Source organism: Amphiura filiformis, chromosome 20, assembly GCF_039555335.1.
Source record: "Amphiura filiformis chromosome 20, Afil_fr2py, whole genome shotgun sequence".
NCBI lineage: Eukaryota > Metazoa > Echinodermata > Ophiuroidea > Amphilepidida > Amphiuridae > Amphiura > Amphiura filiformis.
In genome coordinates this window covers 56,208,753-56,228,229 of record NC_092647.1, presented here as the reverse complement: position 1 = coordinate 56,228,229, position 19,477 = coordinate 56,208,753, and the positions used below count along the sequence as shown (strand labels likewise).

The 19,477-nt window shown below is 34.4% G+C and overlaps 1 protein-coding gene across 1 annotated transcript in view; it reads left to right on the top strand.

Moving 5' to 3' along the window:
- Window positions 1-19,477, top strand: part of LOC140142067 (arf-GAP with GTPase, ANK repeat and PH domain-containing protein 1-like) — a 204,014-nt gene that overhangs the window by 138,993 nt on the left and 45,544 nt on the right. Inside the window, 6 exon segments of the mRNA XM_072164020.1 lie at window positions 9,680-9,738; window positions 13,008-13,095; window positions 13,538-13,588; window positions 13,591-13,608; window positions 13,611-13,763; window positions 15,737-15,871. Coding sequence (XP_072020121.1) covers window positions 9,680-9,738; window positions 13,008-13,095; window positions 13,538-13,588; window positions 13,591-13,608; window positions 13,611-13,763; window positions 15,737-15,871 — 504 coding nt within the window.

The following is a 19,477-nucleotide window of genomic DNA, read 5'->3' as shown; positions in this document are numbered from 1 at the left end:
CAAGTGTTATCGAAAGTTTGAACACTCGTCAACAAATCTATAATGCTGAATTTGCTGATCCTCAGTCGCGATCTGAATTTGGTCTTGCAATTGGAGTTGACTTCTCTCTGTTTAAACAGGGTCTGTATAGCAGTAGTCTGATGTTCTTATTAGACATGCATTATGCGTGCTGTAACTGTATCAGATACTGGTAATTAACATTCTAATGCACAGGATAGGACAAATGTTGTACATAATGAAGGCCAGTGTGCTGAAAAAATAACAGGTGATGTGACTATAATGCAAAACCAATTTATTTGGGTATTTGAACTTTCATTTGATTCAGGTATTGCTCTCTACAATAGACATTGGGGTTAGAGTTTGAATGTAGTTTCACATTAATTGTTATTATATCTTAAATTGGGCAACCTGTATGGTTGTCTTGGAAGTACCTTCCTTGTAATTGATTTTCATACCATCTGATCCATTTTAGTTGATCAGATTACAAACATAGTATTTTGCTATCTTCAGTAGACATGAATCAAGTAGTCATTGAATCCAAGAATTTGTATGAAGTACTGCAAGTGTGCATACAATAATAACACAACAATTATGACCCTCCGGTATTTAACCATCAAAGTGTTTGTAACTAATTTCATGTTGGTAAGAATTGTCTCCTATGTTTGTCAGAAGCAATTAACCTCAGTAATTTGGGAAGGGGGAGGGGAAGAATAAAATCACAAGAGTGAAATTGTTTTCATGCACAATCAAGGTAATAATCCAACAACTTTGTTATTGAAGCAAATTGATGTGTGTCATCTTCCAATAACAACCATCCTTTAGCATGTTTAGTGAAAACAAGAGTTCATTCAATATCTCAATCTCATTGGAGACATGTAACATTTGATTATGATTAAAGCATCAGTTGAGCTATAATTAACCTTTGGCTTAGGAGTCACTCATCAGGTTAGTAACTGGCAGTAATGGGTGTCCCAGTTAAGCTTACCCCAATAAATGTTGCAATTAACTTAACAAATGCGTACATAAATATGGTTAAGCTACATTCTAATTAAAATTTCATTTTTACTACATTGAAAGTTGTGCAAATATAGAATTGTTTTATGAATTAAAGTGGTTTGTGTCTTAATTAATTTGCGATTTTTCAACTTTGAAAATGAAGGACACCTAATATTACTGGCATCACCATGAGGACACACAAAATATAAATGGCCAATTAGTAAGGTTGGAGTGGTATTGTAAAACTGCAACTTTGAGGAAGGTTTGACATGTAGGAGTAGACATCACTCATTTCAGAGATAAATCATCACTGATATTGCACAAAATTTATGTTATTAAATGGAAGTAGTTACACTGAAAAGGTATATGACTTGTCTATCATAGGTCAGAATAGATGTCACAAAATCTTACATTTTTGATCTTTCAATTTTAAGTTATTTTGTACTCTCACAATTCCAGGAAATTCCAGACAGACAAGTTTTAAAATGAATTTGACTTGCCATATTTTTTTCAGAACAAATGTCACTCTCTATATAGAGTTGTTTTTGAAATAATCCAATATCCATTTGTACAGTATATATTGGGTTTGCATTATCACATACATTTCCCTCCTCCTATGAAATGCAATATTTGCAGTAATTAGGATGCCACGTGCTCACAGCCTAATGGATGTCAGATAGGACAATTATGTACACTGTGTCTCTCACTCAGCCAGCTAGTCAAGTACTCATCTATAACGATGACTGTTAATTATTAATGGCGTCAGATGGAATTAACCTGACATACTATTGTTTTTAGTAACAACAAGTGCAGTAGTATGTATCCAAGCAAGACAGTTCATGATATTGAATGTAATGATGATTTTGATATCGTAAGAAATATTTGTATTAATATCAAACAGTTTCTTACGCATATAATTGTAGGTAAAAGTCAGTTTGACTGGCATATGCCATGCACCAGCAACTCATTTATTCTCAAGAAGAAAAATAAATCAATTTTAAGTCCCTGTCAGCTCAATGAGACATGCAGCGAGAACAAGTCGCTAATATTGATTTTGAGTTTTTGGCAAAAAAAGTGCTCAAAAAATTTGATTTTTATTGTTTTCAGCAACAGATTTGCATAGATAACTTGGGAACCAGAGCTTCAACGTTCATGTCAAAACATGCAAAGGTCTGGTAACTGGTGTAAACACTTGAAATTGAATATTTATTTTTGACATTGAGACTTATTTTCCACGATGGTGTCACATATAAGAGGTTGAAAAATGACAGTTTTAATACATATTTCAGATAATTTGACATCTAAGTAGGGGCATAAGTACATATTAAAATATATTTTGCTACAGATAATTTGACATATAAGTACATTGTAAGGAGCACAAGTAGATATTAAAATACATTTTGGTGCTGTCTTAATGATTCAGAGTCAACAATGAATTTTTTAATCAAATACTGAAATACGATTTTGATTTATAGATTGCTTGGAGAATTGGCTATATTTAGTAGTTTAATTCCTGATGTGACACTGTGGTAAATGTCAAACTAATAATCATAGAGAATTGGCACTTTTCTGAGAAATCCCGAGATTAGAAGCATACTAAGATGAAAGTAAGAGAGGCAGTATTGAAAGGGGCTATTCCATTTGAAATCCATACACCCCAGTGGAAGACATTAACTTAACCACCCATGCAGGGAGTGGTGTAGACTTCAAATGGAGTCACTCTTTCAGGTAACCCCATTTGAAATTCTCACTCCCTGTGTGAAAGATTAGTGTTATGTCTTCAATAGGGGGTGTATGGATTTCAACTGTAATAGCACATTGTGTGTAGGGTATGTTCTGAATCAACACTTGCTTGCCAAAAATTTCAATTTATTACGATTTTCTTGACTCAAATTGATTTTCACATTCGACAGAAAGAAAAGTTCAGCTTTATTTGTATTTCGTTTGTTGTCTGCAATTATGAACAAAATTGTATCTCAGGAAACGCTAATCCCAATTTTGATCAAATTTTCATCATATTCTAGCGTTTAAATTATATTTGACAAATGGCTCGATTTGCTAAATGTCACATATTTTGTCTCCCAAATTTCTACTTCCTTGTAGTCTGTATAAAAGCAGATAGTATTGAACTTAAAGTAGTGTAGTATGTTCTGATTCAAAGTATGATTTTTGGAAAGTGAAAGCCTTTTGTGATCTAACTCTGAAGGAAAAAATAGTTTTAACCCCAAAGAGTTCCGTACCTCCTGAGTTATATATATATATGCTGTAGGAATTTGTCTTCAATGCTTTTAAAATTGATGCTAGATTCCATCTTCCATCAAATTCATTGATTAATTTTAACTGTGGATTGTTTTCAGTGTAAATGCATTAATAGCATATTCTTATATTGCCGATAGGGTTCGATAAAGTGTCTTGTTTATCCAATGGCAATGAATTAAAGGGATTCACAGAGATCTGTCACTGCTGAACTACACTTTCACGGTTGTAATTCAGTTAAATAATTTGGGTTTTTTTTTTGGAAAATGTTCATATTTTTGACCAAATATTCAGTATGTTCAGCTTAATTTGTTCCTGGTCAGTAAGGATTCAAGAAGTGCTGGTCATTAAATGTTCTCAAGTGTTGACTAGGCTGTGGCCGACCGGCGTAGTGACATCTCTGCTAGGGTATCGTAATGAAAAAATTTGCAAAGAATTCCCTATTTCTCTTCTGTAATTTGCTAGGTTCTTTTTTTGTCCAACCAAGTTACAAACAATTGATATTTCTGCCTCCTCTTGTTTCTATTTGCTGTTTCTATCTGCTTGATCAATTCATATTTTATTAAAGCAACAATGACCATCTGGATTTTCGTATTGGTACTGGTAGCAAGAATTTCATCTACATTTAAATAATTGCAACCCTCTATCAATATAAATTTGCAGTAACAATGATTTCCATACAGGTGTTCCATGTTTTGCTTAAAAATATATTGGAACTCTGCTAATTAGTGCCGTAGCTGCAGATTTATCCAGTCATAAAGTACACTCACATGAGTATAGGCTGCTGTGGCACGAACTCAGTAAATATGATCACATCATCACCGTCTGCAGGACGCGACAGAAACTCAACAAATTTACACAGAATAGTAATCAAATAGGAGACTTGTGTGAAACCATGGTTACAAATGATCTTGTCAATTGGTTTATCTAAGCCATGTCATTACTGAACCTGTCCATCACCGGACACGGCGGACAGGTCATCTCAGTTGGGTTAAATATTAGCATTTCTACTTTAGTACCAGAAGGTTAGAGAAATATTTAAAAAAATTGCTAAAATTATGAGCGTTTTTAGTGTATAAAAACATTTGCAAGTGAGTACAACATACACCACTTTGTAATATGGCAGTGCACAAGGTCTCTCTATTTAGAGATAGAGTTTCACAAACATTTAGACAATGGTTTTAAATTATGGAACACTTTCTTTATTTTCATGCCAATGTTTTGCCAAAAAACAAAAAATGTAAATACTAAATATCCACCATATTTCCTTTTAGAAATGCCCTGGTCCCTGTTGTAAATTTACAGAATTCATTCTCTGGCTGATATAAACTGTTATTAATAAAATATATATGTAAATTTCAAATGATTTATTATAGACCAAGTTTAAATTAACAGAAAAAAAATTGCAAAATTTAATAAACCCATTTATTTGCACCTGTTGTCATATCAAATGACTGACATATGGTAAGGGATTGCATGTATTAACATGATTTTGATGTACTTTTAAAGGAACATTCAGGGATATTCTGTACAAAATTGCATGCCTAACTGCACCAATAATTGATTAATGAGCATAAAGAAGCTAGTTTTACTAGAAACTCCTTCTTTTTTCCATCATCAAATGGCTCAAATAATTCTTCTGTAATCGGTATGTCTGAAAGTCTATTGGTCTATAATATCACCATCTGTTTGCATACATATATGTTTAGCATGGTGTCTAAATTCGACACCCTAGCTTGCACTGATTGTGTCTGAAGAGATAACAAAAGCTGAGTCTATATGAAATGTATTTCTTGACATGAAAAAGCAGTTTCCATCTTTATTGCACAGGTAAAATACTAATTGGTTATCACTACATACCCTGCATGGATACTTTTATTTGCCTAGAAAAGCTGTAAAAAATTTCATTTTAATTATATAGAAATATAGACCAAATACTGAATCATCAATCAAACCATAGCTATTTAATATAATTAAGCAGTGTGGCTTAACTTGGAGTGATTTGGTAATAAAGATATGTGCGTAGGATTGGTAAGAAATGTTGAATCTGGCATGTTGGCGCCAAATATGTAATATAAGAGTTACAAGTGCTAGACTTTGAATGTTCCCATTAGTAATGACACATTGAATGTTTGTCGTATCAATGGATGGATGAATGGACAGTCATAATGTCTTGCCTTATGGATACACACTTTGGTGGGTGTCATCATTAGACTTGATATATGGGACATCAGTCTCCTTGGGTGTGAAATCTCTCATCATACTGCAAAATTGGATCTTCACTGCTCAGTTGTATTTGTAGTATTCATTTATCTATTTTTCATGCAATTCACTTATTCTAAGCCAAATTTGGACAAAATATAATTGTTAACATCTACTACTACTGTTCTGAGCCTATGAAATGAAATACCAGCCCTTATTAGATGATGTCACCTTAATAGGGGAGATGAAATGGTGGGATTGGTAAATATTTTATGATGAAGAATTAAAGTTCTCTTTAGGGTCTTCACTATAAGATTAAAATCCTACGGGGGCACTTGAAGACAAATTTGAGCCTAAAACTAAGTGAAATTAGAAAATAAAAAAGGCAAGCAATTGGCATAATGTAGTTTCTCTGATAATTATGTAATTGTCTGCCGCCTTATAAAATCCACCATCATTAATTGTAGTGAAGAATGATTTGTTAATGTTATGATAAAAAGCATAAATTGCATGGAAACCATTTATAAATTTGCAAGAAACACTAATTAAAATGTGTCAAAATAATGGGCCGATATTTGCCAATTATGACTGTCTTTGTTTAACTGAGATTTTAAGCACTACATCAAATTCCCATGTTGAACTGAATATATTGGGCTTTCTGTTTGTGCTAATTTGAAGCAGCAAAATTTTCCCATTTTAAGAACTGAAAATTGTATAGCTTTGTTTGACAACACGATAAGTTTCAATATCACGCTTTATTCCATTGTGTTTTATTCCCAGGTTAGCTTCAGTTAGCTTATAATTGACAGAGGGATAATGCCTGTATCATAGTATTATGTATCTGTCATCTAGAACTAATTACTTTCATGTCTAATAATGCAACACATATATTATAATTTAACCATGTTCCCGTTTTTATAATCAGGTTTTATAATAGGTTACTGATCGCTGTAATTTGAGCAACTAAGCTAGTAATATACACCTTTTGTTGCAAAATGGAAATAGTAGCACAGTTTTCCGTTTGATTAAAACCAAAGCTAATTATTGCCTGATATTGTAAATTGTTAAGGGAATCCAAGCACCATCAAAATAATTGCAGACTATTTCCCCAAATGGTAAGCAAATAATTTGACATTTTACAAATTAATTATTGCATTTCATTATACTTTCTTCTTAAGAATTTCATGAAGGTTTTAAGACTAGGGGTCTGTTACCGTCAAGCAAAATTTTAAATATGTGGACAAACTCAAAAAATAGAAATCCTTGATTCTTTTAGCATGGAAAGGGTTTAGGGGGGACATTTTAAAAATGACATTTAAAAAGTTGCATTTGGCCTGTTGGCATGGTAACGGACAAAACAAGTTTTAGTCGAAAATGACCAAAATTTACAATTTTCATATTTGAAAAAGGGCAAAGTTTGGTCGAATGCCACAAATATATAAGATGTGATATAATTTTTTATTTTTTTCTTCAGATAAGGGCATGCTTTGGTAGTCCTTGCAAATGAAGAAAGAGCTTGTCACTCTTTTAAAAGATCCTTTAATTTTAAGTAGAAAAAACACATTTTTGGGCAAAAATTGTAAATGTCATTTTACCCCAATATTGAAGGGTGTAACTGTAAAGAAGAAGTTGATATTTTGTAATTGTATGGTGGCATAGCTAGAGTGAACCCTTGCTGACAGATATATAGTTTAAAAAAATTGGGGTCTCAACTTCTAAAGAAGTTCTGACTTTTTAAAAGTACCAAGGTTTTGAAAAAATGTGTATTTTTTAAGGGGAATTTAAAAAAAAAAAAAGACAAATTTCGCTTAAAGGATTGTGTTTAAATAACCGTAATGAAATAATTATTGAATATATTTCTATTGATGAAAAGATTAAGTGACTTCTTAAATTTTAGTCTCAGTTTTAAATGTTACAAACAAGCTATATTTTTTAAATGTTACAAACAAGCTATATTATACATACAAGCCTTTTAAGCATGTTAAGCAGATTAGACCGGTTGCAGTGCTATTCAAATACAGATAGAGGGCAGCGCTTGGAAGACAGGTCGCTTTTATTTTTATAAGGTTTGCAAATTGGGAACTCAAACATATGTCATGTGCGGAGGGGGGGCGCAAAAATTTTTTTACAGACCGGAAGGGGCAAAAAATTCTTTTTTGGCACGCCGCTTGGAAGGTTTAAGCCTAGCCTTCAACATTAGGAAGCATGTAAAGTTTCATCTCCAGCAGATGGATCTTCAGGGAATTCAACATCAGAAAATGTTAACCAAGAGACATTTGAAAATCATCAACATCATGACAACATGTGCTGCTTTTAACATCAGGCAGCTACTAGTACTAACCCAGTACAATCAACAGTGTTCACCAATTCTACGAGAACACCAATCAGCAATAGGAAGTATGTGAAGCTTTATCTTCAGTAGATGAATCTACTAGCTACGGTGGATTCAAGAGGTATTGCAAACGCTATTCAGTTACCCAAGGAAACATGTACATCGACATACATAAAGCATTGAAGCATTGACACTAGTAGCTCACATTCAGTCAGGAAAATATGACAAAATTACAAACATCAAAATTAAAAAGCCTTCTAGCCAAGATAAGAGGAAATACAAGCGGACAGCAATGCATTCTTTTTGAATCAGAGATATGATTAGGTCATGAATTGGCCCTAAAGGTTATATACCACTAATAGGCCTGGGCGATACATGGAAATCTGACGAGTAACTATTTGTTTGCATGCCATCTGAAAAGACTGCTTTAAAATCGCTGAAATTGACCAAGTAATATAGCCAAAAAAGTACTTTTTAGGGTTTGATGCTTCAAAATGGTATATTTTCTCTCATTATATGACATTTTTGTTGTAATAGTACCAAAATTCATATTCAGGAATGCAAAATACAAAATATAAGCAATGCAAGAATACAAGGAGGAACAAAAACCGTGGACAAAATCTGGACAAGATGCCCAAATTAATACAGGGTGACATATTATAAATCCACGAAATTATCACATTCTCTTTATGTTTAAACCATATTTAGATTGTTGGTGAGGTATTTCAGATAAAGTCAATCAATGAGTCCATTAGTGAATATAGGCCTAAATAAGAAGTAGAAATGATTATCATACATGGAAAACCCCAAGCCTACTCCAGAGTAGTGACCAACTGAAATATAATGTGTTTTATTTGGTTTCAATAGTTATAATCGATTTATCCATTGTTTAGGAAGAGTAGAGATTGTAAAAGACAGATAACCACCACCAAGAAATTAATGCCCATGGTAACCATTTTGCCTAACTTTGCACATTTTTCATGCATTAAATCATATGGCTGGGGAGGGTCACTGGCAGTTTACTAAGTGCAAATTACTTAAATAAATGATAACCGATGGTTATGATTGGTCAATGAATTATTCTGGGTATGTTATTTGCAAATCACAAGCCAATAAAGGATTTTTTATACTGTGAAAGTGCTATGTAATTAGCTAATTTTTATCGAAAACAGCTTAACTTTCTTCAAAGTAAAACTTCGTTATGGGGTAAAGACCCCAATTTTTTATTGGTTGGTTGATCATCCCCATTCATAGTCATTCTCATCCAACCCCTGACTTTAATCAGCAAACTTCTTCTTGAGAGTTATTGAATTTCAAAGTTATACCACTTTTACTAATGAAAAAATTGCAAAAAGAGGATTTTGCATTGCATATTACACAATATTCTAGGTGGGTGAGAAAACTGGCAATACTATTTTTGTAACGTCTAATACATAGGTATTTATCAGCAGCAATTTAAATTGTTCCATACTTTTGCAATTTCATTAGTGCTAGCTAGAAAAATGTGTCTTTTTCGAACTGTAAAATTGAAAAATGTACTTTCCTGTGGCAATCTTCAAAGAACCGTTACCATGGCAACAAGGGATTTTCGAATTTTTGATCAAGTTACAAAATCATTAGACCCAAATACCTTTCCTATCACAAGATTTAGGCAAATTCCATGAACCTTTATTTTTGGCTTTGTCCGCACATTGCTGAATTGATCCAGACCCCCAGTCTTAAAAACATACTGCTTTCTTTAAATTTCATTAAATTGTGAAGTTAATTCAGAAAATTTCATAGAAAAGAAACTGTACTGCTACATTAGATTTGTAGACATAGTGTCTATCTATTTCAATGCTATTTGTATTAAATCTGACCAATGTGTATTCTTCTTTTTTTTTCTTCTTACAGATTCCTTTGTAAACAGTCAAGAATGGACTCTAAGCAGAACAGTACCAGAACTGAAATTGGTATGTATTTAATATTATGTGATTGATGTAATAGTTCTGAAGAAATTGATCAGTTGCTATGTACCATACTATTGGGAAGGGTCAGAGGGAGGTTATAGATAAAACTCTGATCAGGGGTAGTTCAACAGTAACTGTGATCAGAGGTAGGCCAACAGTAACTGTGATCAGAGGTAGTTCAACAGTAACTGTGATTAGAGGTATTTCAACAGTAATTGTGATCAGAGGTAGTTCAACAGTAACTGTTATCAGAGGTAGTTCAACAGTAACTGATCAGAAGTAGTTCAGCAGTAACTGCGATCAAATGTAGGACAACAGTGCCTGTAATCAGAGGTAGTTCAACAGTAACTGTGATCAGAGGTAGTGCAACAGTAACTGTGATCAGAGGTAGTTCAACAGTAATTGTCATCAGAGGTAGTTCAACAGTAATTGTGACCAGAGGTAGTTCAACAGTAACTGTGATCAGAGGTAGTTCAACAGTAACTGTAATCAGAGGTAGTTCAACAGTAACTGATCAGAGGCAGGTCAGCAGTAACTGATCAGAAGTAGTTCAGCAGTAACTTTGATCAGAGTTAGTTCAACAGGAATCAGAGATCGATCAGAGGTAGGTCAATACTAACTGGGATTAGGGGTAGTTGAACAGTTAATGTGGTCAGGGGAAGTTCAACAGTGCAAGTGATCAGGGTAGGTCACCAATAACCGTGATCAGGGATAGTTCAACAGTAACTGTGATCAGAGGTAGTTCAACAGTAACTGTGACCAGAGGTAGTTCAACAGTACTGTGATCAGAGGTTGTTCAACAGTAACTGTGATCAGAGGTAGTTCAACAGTAACTGTTATCAGAGGTAGTTCAACAGTAACTGATCAGAGGTAGGTCCGCAGTAACTGATCAGAAGTAGTTCAACAGTAACTGATCAGAAGTAGTTCAACAGTAACTGATCAGAAGTAGTTCAACAGTAACTGATCAGAAGTAGTTCAGCAGTAACTGTGATCAATGGTAGTTCAATAACAACTGTAATCAGAGTGTTCAGCAATGGTGTTTGATCACTTGTGATTTTTTTGTTGTATGCTGTGACCTTTGTTTCTACGTATGGTGTATTTTGTTGTTTGCATAGTTGTGTTCTCACCATTCGGGTAAACTAGTTGTTTAATTCCAGACACAGTGTCTTTATATCTGTGTTGAGAGCATTATTATGTTTACTCAACTCACAGGAAATGAAACAGCATGGGAAATAAATTGGGTGATGGCAAGTATAGTAGGTTATAATGAGGTGAGGAAGAAGTAGGTTGCAAAAATCCCTATCCTGAGGTAGAGTAATGCTTTTAATGGCAACATATAAGTGGATGTAGGATGCTAGGGACTACTGTTGCTGATTTAGTAAGCTTCTTTTAATAAATTACAATGACAAAACCAATAAAATATTTAACTGTATGTTTGTGTAGAATCCCACTGTTCAAGCCTCCATTTTAGATTTTCAAGCTTCTGGCTGTCATCAGGGAATAAAGGGAAGCAGAGGCGAGAAATTAGATTTCCAAATATATCTGCTTGATATTTGATTGAAAGTTCATTTAATATCACTGAGACTTAGTTTGTTAAATTTAAATAAAGTTAGAATGTATTTAAGTTGTGAAATTGGCAGTCTTTGCTTCATTGAAAGCTTGTTTGATGTGTTTTTTCTCCTCCTGACATGTGTGTGGTTCTGTGGCAGCATTTAAGAATTGGTCCTAGTTTTAGTCAGATATTTCTCCAGAATGTTTTCTCTTGAACATTAATTCTAGAAGTTGCCAAATTAATGTAAACCGTAGACTCAAATATAGAAATTTGGCAAGTGACAGAGCTGTTTATTGCTTGCTCAAGATATTTACAACTCAAAGCTGCAAAAAACTAGGTCTTAAAATGTATTAATACGTTTTTGGACAGTGTGTAGACTAAGTTGATGCGCGTGGTCATATCTTCCTGTAAATATTTATCTGACAGTTGCATCAAATCAATTATTCCACCTACCGAGGTAACAAATCCAAGCAAGTCGATAATGTACTTGAGGACTGACGGACATGTAATAAACCTAACCAAATTAACATTGATCATGATAGGATGACTCAGATGGTGAGAACTAGGCATTGGTGATTACTGGTGGCTGTTTATGTACAAGGTCCCATCTTATACCTGGTATTTCATTATACAATTACTTCATTTGTAGAAGTGAGACATTATTGCACGCCCTGTGTGGTGATCAATTTTGGTATCCCTCTGGATTTCTATTATTAGAGGATTAAGGTACTGTTTACATTGGAGTAAGATTTACCTCCATGTTGGTCACACAAGATGTAATTGCTGTAATTTAATTGTTATATTATCCGACACTTTGGTCCTATGTGCGTGACAACTAGTTAAATATAAATAATGAATACATTTTTAATCTTAAAGTCAAATATAATATTTATAAAGAACTAAATGAGATTAAAGTTATAATTATATCTTTAGGTTCAAATGTTGTAGAGGTTAACCCAAGGTATGTTTATTTATAAGTGTATTTGCTGTCTACTGAAGATAGCAAGGTCAAAGTCAAGTGTGTGGTACATGACATTTGTTGATACCTAGGTACATTTTCAGTTAATATCTGCTAAACAGGGGCAATGTAACATTAAATTGTGGAACATCAAATTTGTAGCTACTGTCTTCTAAAGATAGCAGTGTCATACATAAAATATTGGGTTAATATGTAAAGTTAATGCTAAGACAGTTAAGTATGTAGTACAAGACAAATAAAGTAGGTAATGGTGTTACACATCCTGCACAAGAACAAATAAACACAATTGGGAATGATTGCTTGCTACAAGAGGAAACTAAATATAGTGTATAGGAAAGAGTGAACAGTTAACCAACCCAGAGTGTTACAATTAAACTAGACAACATATAAATGAAATCCTGGCCGGCGCACAAACCAACTGGAAAAAAAGCAAGGAAATGCTCCAACATGGGATTGAACCAACAAACATAAATGGTTGTAAAAAATGGGTACTAATGTAGGCATTTAGCTACTGAAGATAGCTCTGTGAAAGTCAAATTGGTGTTACAAGGAAATCGGTGGTTGCTGCTATCTACTGAAGATAGCACCATCAAAGTGAAAGCTTATAGGTTAACATCAAGTTGGTAGTAGTAGTTGTTATCTATCAAGATATCACATATTTGAGGCTTCGTAGTTGCTGTGTTGAAATTCCTCTACCTAATTTCATTTTCCCATGTTTTGTTTGTGTGTTATTTCATACAGGGTGTGGTAGGGAGCCTAACCAGTGGCAAATCAGCATTAGTTCACAGGTATCTGACAGGTTCCTATATGCAAGAAGAATCTCCAGAAGGTAGGTGAAACAAACTCCTATACTATAATTTATAGTCAAATCAATTGTGTAGATATTCTGAAATTGAATTTGAAAGGGAATCTATCTCAAACAGAATACACAAATAAAAATATCCTGCAAAATTCCTTTGCAAAAATCAAATTTGATTCTCATACTGTGCAATGAAATATGAAACCTGATCTAGGTGCATAGAAGAAAAATTAGAAACATTTTTAAATTAGAAGAGATAACTCATGGAATGATAAGTGTCAAAGGAAAGTCAACAGAAGGGAGAGAGAATGCGAGGTTGGGGAGAGAGAATGAGAGAGTGATGGCAAGAGACTGAACGGGACAGAGGGCATGGGTGTGTGAATGAATGGGCATCCGAAAAAGGCGAAATACAAAAGAAGTTAGTATTCAAGATACGAGATGATCAAAATTGTCGTTTTTCTTATCATTATAGGAGGGCGCTTCAAGAAGGAGATGCTAGTAGGCGACAGAAGTTATCTATTATTGATCGAGATGAAGGTGGGCCACGGAGCTACAATTCTGTTCTTGGGTGGATGCGGTCATACTTGTGTTTAGTGTAGAAGATGAAACTAGTTTCCAATTATTATATAATTTCTATGCCAAGATAGCGCATTATAGAAATACAGCCGACTTGCCAATGATACTTGTAGGAACTCAAGGTGAGTGTCCTTATTCTTCTTACTTACTGTATTATAAAATATTGCCTGTACTCTGTCATGAGACTGCCGGCTAAGTGTCCCTCTGATAGACAAAGCACACTCATGGTTGGTTGTTTACCAAACCTGATGTACACAGAGTCTAATTTGCTCAACTTGTTTTTTGAAACTTGTTGGTCAATATGATTTATGTTTAGGGCATCTTGAAAAATAAAGTAAAACTTAATAATTGTGCCGTGGAGGAATATACATGGTATCATTAATTCGACTTATTCATATATTCATAAACACACATTGGAAATTCATCCACAGTGAAGTCTACCTAAATTACTTTGGAAATGTAGTGAGTTGGTTTTACTTGTAGTAAATTCTGCTATTTGTTCCCATAGATAAAAACAAGATTGAATAGAACAAAGTCATATAAATTTATGGGGTTAATTTGACCTTTTTGCATAGTGTCCGGTCCATGTTGACCATTAAATCCAAGCAACAAATGCCCCTTAATGAATGCTGCAAGACTCACTGGTAGTAAGATATAAGTGATAAGACTTGGTAATTGAAAGATGTAAGTGTCTTGTAAATTACTAAATTTCGGATTTTCAAGTGAAAATGCAGCATCTATAAATGAATAACGTAGCAGATACAGCCCTCTTACTTGAGGAGACAGGTGTTTGAATCAATCTGCACCCAAAGTAAAAATGCAGTATCCACAAGTAAGTAACATAGCAAATACTGTCAGCAGGTGGATATTTTTGATGCTTTTGAATCCGCCTGTCCCCAAAGCAAAAGAACAGTATCTGCTTATAAGAAGCAATGCAGATAGTCTGTTGTTGCTTGAGAGAGGGCGGAATATCTAGGGCTTTATGGCTGTTGATTAGTTGTGACCATTATCTAGGGCGTGCTGGCATATTCAAAGTAATCAAGCGGAAGGCGAGGTCCAATTGAATAGTTAAGACTGGTAATGAATTAAAATATATGACTAATGCTGGTCTTATTCACCAGTAAACAAGGTGGTGGAAATGGGAGGCTGATTTACCAGCTGAAATGATATTTGGCTTCCTGTGATTCAAGAAATATTGTTATCTTTTAAATTAGACTAAACATCTTTTGCAACCTTTCAAGACCATTACTGTTATTAGCGCTAGCGTGCACATTCACTGAAAACAGGTTTTGTTTCTATGGCAGCATTTTAAATGTTGAACAATTTGAGAAAATGCAATGTTTTTTGGATAAATGTTTCCAGTTTATTGGTAAACCTTTTTGGTCGTGCATACAAAAACCAAATTATAGACAATTTCAAACTCTGTAAAAATGCATAGAAATTTGAAGGGAAAAAGTATCCTTGCCCATGAAAATAAGGAATGGAGATATTTTCATTTGTGTTTTAATTAAGAATACCATGCAGTTGTGGTGTAAAATTTAGTGTTAGGGCTCATATTGAAATACCCTACCACGTTTTCACACAGAAAGAAGGCAGGATTCCCCTCGCTAAGCGCGCACCTCAGGAAAGCTCGGTCATAAAACAGATGGATTATATGCATCAGTGATACACCCTGCCCAGGATTTTAACAAAAGAAGGCTAGCACAGGAAAGCTGCAGGATGGCGCACACCTTCCTGTGTAAGGGAATTTCAATATGAGCCCTTAGAATTGTGGTTTAAGTAGCCATGTATACCGTAAAACCCCGTCTACAAGCATATATAGTGTTTTTGATGAAAGTTAAATTAATACGATACATGCGTAAATATGCCAATACAATAGAGTGGTCTTACAATAATACTTGTTTGTATGTGCTTGGATCTATAATTTATTTGCTCTAATTCCATAATGGCGCCTGGATTAATTTAGCTTTTATCAGAAGCACTCTATATGCTTGTAGATAAGGTTTTACGTTCGGGATCGAAATCATAGTTCATTAGTTTACATAGTAATAAGAATATTTTATAATGATTAATTATTATTTTGGTTTTGCTACAGATGCAGTAAGCCAGAACTCACCGCGGGTAATAGACGATGCGAGGGCAAGGAAGCTTGCAGCGGATCTCAAACGATGCCCGTACTATGAAACATGTGCAATGTATGGACTCAATGTAGACAGAGTCTTCCAAGATGGTAAGTACATTATAAACCAGACTAAACTTTGTTCGGTTTATATAAGGTGGAAAATATAACACCGTGTATTGATATAGAATGGCATGCACGCAGCTGGGCGCAATGCTTACGCTAGTTGTGCATTGCGTAATGCGTGACTGGCGCACGCTTATGTGCATTTACGCGAGCGTGAGTTGGGACTTAATTGACGCGCGCAGTAACAAAAGCTGAATAATTTCCGCCTTATATAAGCCGAACAAACTTTAGTATACAGGAGTGCCTGGGTTTAAGTCTGTGAAATAGATGCTCTTTATGGAGCTAACTGTAGACAAGAGTCATCCAAGATATCAGAATGGCTTCCAAGATGGTAAGCAAGATAAGGAAGACTATACCATTCAGCAAATTACTTCAGCGGTGTTCGTCTGCTTTATATTATTATCGCGTAAAAATAACTAGGTCACACGTTGCTACACAGCTTGACCAGCGAACGAGGTGCTGATGTGATAATGACACGATTCAATTAGCCAATCAGAACCACACTTCCGTATACGCCATAAACGGCGCCAAATTGGCAGACCGCTGAAGTTCTCTGCTGAAAACTATAGTAAGCAAAAGGACTTGGATGTTTTTGAAGGTGTATCTGACTACGCTGTAGACACAGTATTCAATGCGCTACATCAAGTAAGAGCAACGTGGTACATGATTGATGTGAACAATCATACCACGCCACACACTCTTGGATTTTTTGGTTCTGGTATTTTTCTTTACTGCACTGCACATCTTTCTGAACTGTTTTCTGACACTTTCAAATCAGCTGCTAAAAAGGTCTATGGCACTCATGTGCCAGTGTGTTTACATGTCAGCCAACCATAACCAGACTGTTATGTCATTGTTGCACAATACTGCGTCATTACAGGAGACAGCATATCATTACAGATTACATCCCATCCGTGTATCCTCCATGCTCAAGTTTCCATCAGACATAAAGATACTTGTTTACATTTTATTTTTTTCATTACAGTACAAAATCAAAAGATCCAACTTTTTGTTTTACCAGAAAATTTCACACAAATCAACAGAGTATGTTTGTTTGAAGATCGAATTAAGAAATTATGAGTCGAGGCAATTTGCTAGCAATTTGAAGCCGTAAAAAAACTTTGTGAAGATAAAATGTTGACAAAATGAATTAGTCGCAGCGATCAGTGCATGTCAAACGTGACTATGGTAAGATGCCAGTGTTTTTAGCTAATGCCTAAACCACCTGTGCCCAGCAATGTTGAGTGGCACACATGATGATTTTGTTATTCTTGTTAATGAATTTAATCTCAGGCATGTCTTCCGTGTCCTGTCACTTCCGATGGTATTACATCCATGTTTAATTTGATGCAGACAATTTGTATATTTTTATTATTATATTATAAAGTAGTGTAGGGGATATAACATGTTATGTTGATCGTTATTGTTTCATGTTTTTATTACGCGCATTTCCACGCAGACCAAAGTACTTTAATTTAACTAATGGGTATTTTGCTACATGCGGGGACTACATAAAGCAACTTAATGTTTCCAGCACAGCTTTCTTAAATTGCTTTTCACTTATTTGTTTCAATACTTTTTTCCAAACCAAAGTAGATAATTTGTGAAGATTCAAAGCTGAAAAAATAAATTGTACACTTGTTTTAGACAGAAAATTGCCTGAAACAAACACTGACAATATTGGGCCATTTCTTTTGAAATCCCTACGCAACATATGGAAGACATGACCTTAAGGTAGAAACATCGGCTACGGTGTCATGCACAGATTTGGTTTAAAATGATACAGGATGTGTAGTTGGGTGAGATAAACTTGCCTACCAAGTTTTAATTTTTGCCAACAAAGGGTTTTTGAGTTATGCCATTTTTTGTCTTTAGAAAACCCCATTGACTTTGTACATAAAGTGGTTTTGACACTAAGCCTCGTTCACTAAAATTGGTAGAAGTTTGAAAATGGATACTATGTTTAAATATTATTTTTTCTCCTTTCTATCCCATTTATAGAACTGCTTTTTGGATCTTTTTATTACAAAAATGTTACCAAATAATATTAGTGACTTTTTTTCAATATATTGGTCAGTAATATAGGGGATATTTGAAGGTAATGTTAGTACTTGCTCAAATTTTCTTGAGTTGATCTAGAAACACTGAATGACCCAATTTCATAATTATTGTCTGAGCTAACCATAGGGCCAATTTTAACAAACAAGGTGTCATATGAAAGGTAATTAAATTTAGAAACTTTTCTCGCCAGCTTTTTTTAATAAAGTGTTTCTATTTTAAGTTATAGGTGTTTCTAGATTTCCCTAATTTAAAAATAGAAAAAATGATTTTTCTCAAAAAATAAACACTTTATCAAAAAAAATCTGGCGAGAGAATTTAGATATTAGGCTTATTAACCACCCCACTAACTATGAATACCATATCACATTCCCTCTTGGCTAGCAATAATTATTTGTAGAAAAAATTAGGAATTTTCAAAAATAAAGAAAAACATAAGAATTGTTTAAATTTTCATGAAACATTAAAAATCAGTGGAGTAAAGACTTATCTTCAATTGGTTATATATTTGAAATGGATACATAATTCTGATTTGAAATAGTGGCTATTTTCCTGCATGGGCCTATTATCCGATGCTCCTACCTTAATCTGCGACATAGGGAGTGTGAATTTCAAATGGGACTACATGAATGGGTGACTCCATTTGAAATCTACACTCCCTGTGTGAGAGATTAAGGTCATGTCTTCTATAGGGGGATGTATGGATTTCAACTAGAATAGCCCATTATGTGATTCTCATGAGACATCTAACAAGTGTTCATAAGCAAGTAGGTCTCAAAAGAATGTGTTGATGCTTTTGGTTTGTATCAAAAATGTGTTTGCAAATGCTGCATGTGTTAGCTGTTGGGAAAACGAAATCATTGGCCAAACAGAGTACGGAAAAGGGCATCCTATGTCACATTTCTTGGAAAAAATACCTGATTGATGGCAAGTGTTACAGAAGCATACTGTAAAGAGTCAATTCATCATAACCTATTTTGAGCAATATGGCCATTTAGTTTAGTATTTATAGCTAGTATGTGTCATGGTTAAACAAATGGTAGTCATTTGTTATGTGATATAAATTGTCATTATTTCTAAATGTTATTTCTTATGGCCATAATATGCTGAGAATGCCATCAAAAATGGGACTTGCAGCACCTGAGAGGAACGTGTTCATGTGGCAGATGCCAATGAAATTTAATAAAAAGTTCCAACACTTACTATGGTATCGCTAAATTGATTTTATCAACAGACAATTTGGCTTCCTTAATTGTGTCATATGTACACAGTGTGGATACATTACATGAACCAAACCAGCCTTTTAAAAAAAAATCAACACGGTGGAGCATGCTTTTATTAGGTCACCCTGTAGCTATTTTCAAGAGAATCTTTGTCGTCTGCAATGGCATAGTGTTGTTAGATTAATGTGATACATGGCTTGTAAAATGCCAGTGTGTTGATCTGCTTAAGGATGCAATGGTTTCATGTGATGTAACGAAGGTGCAGTGACGCAAGTTGTCTTTGTAAGACGGTAAACTGGAGAGAGGAAAT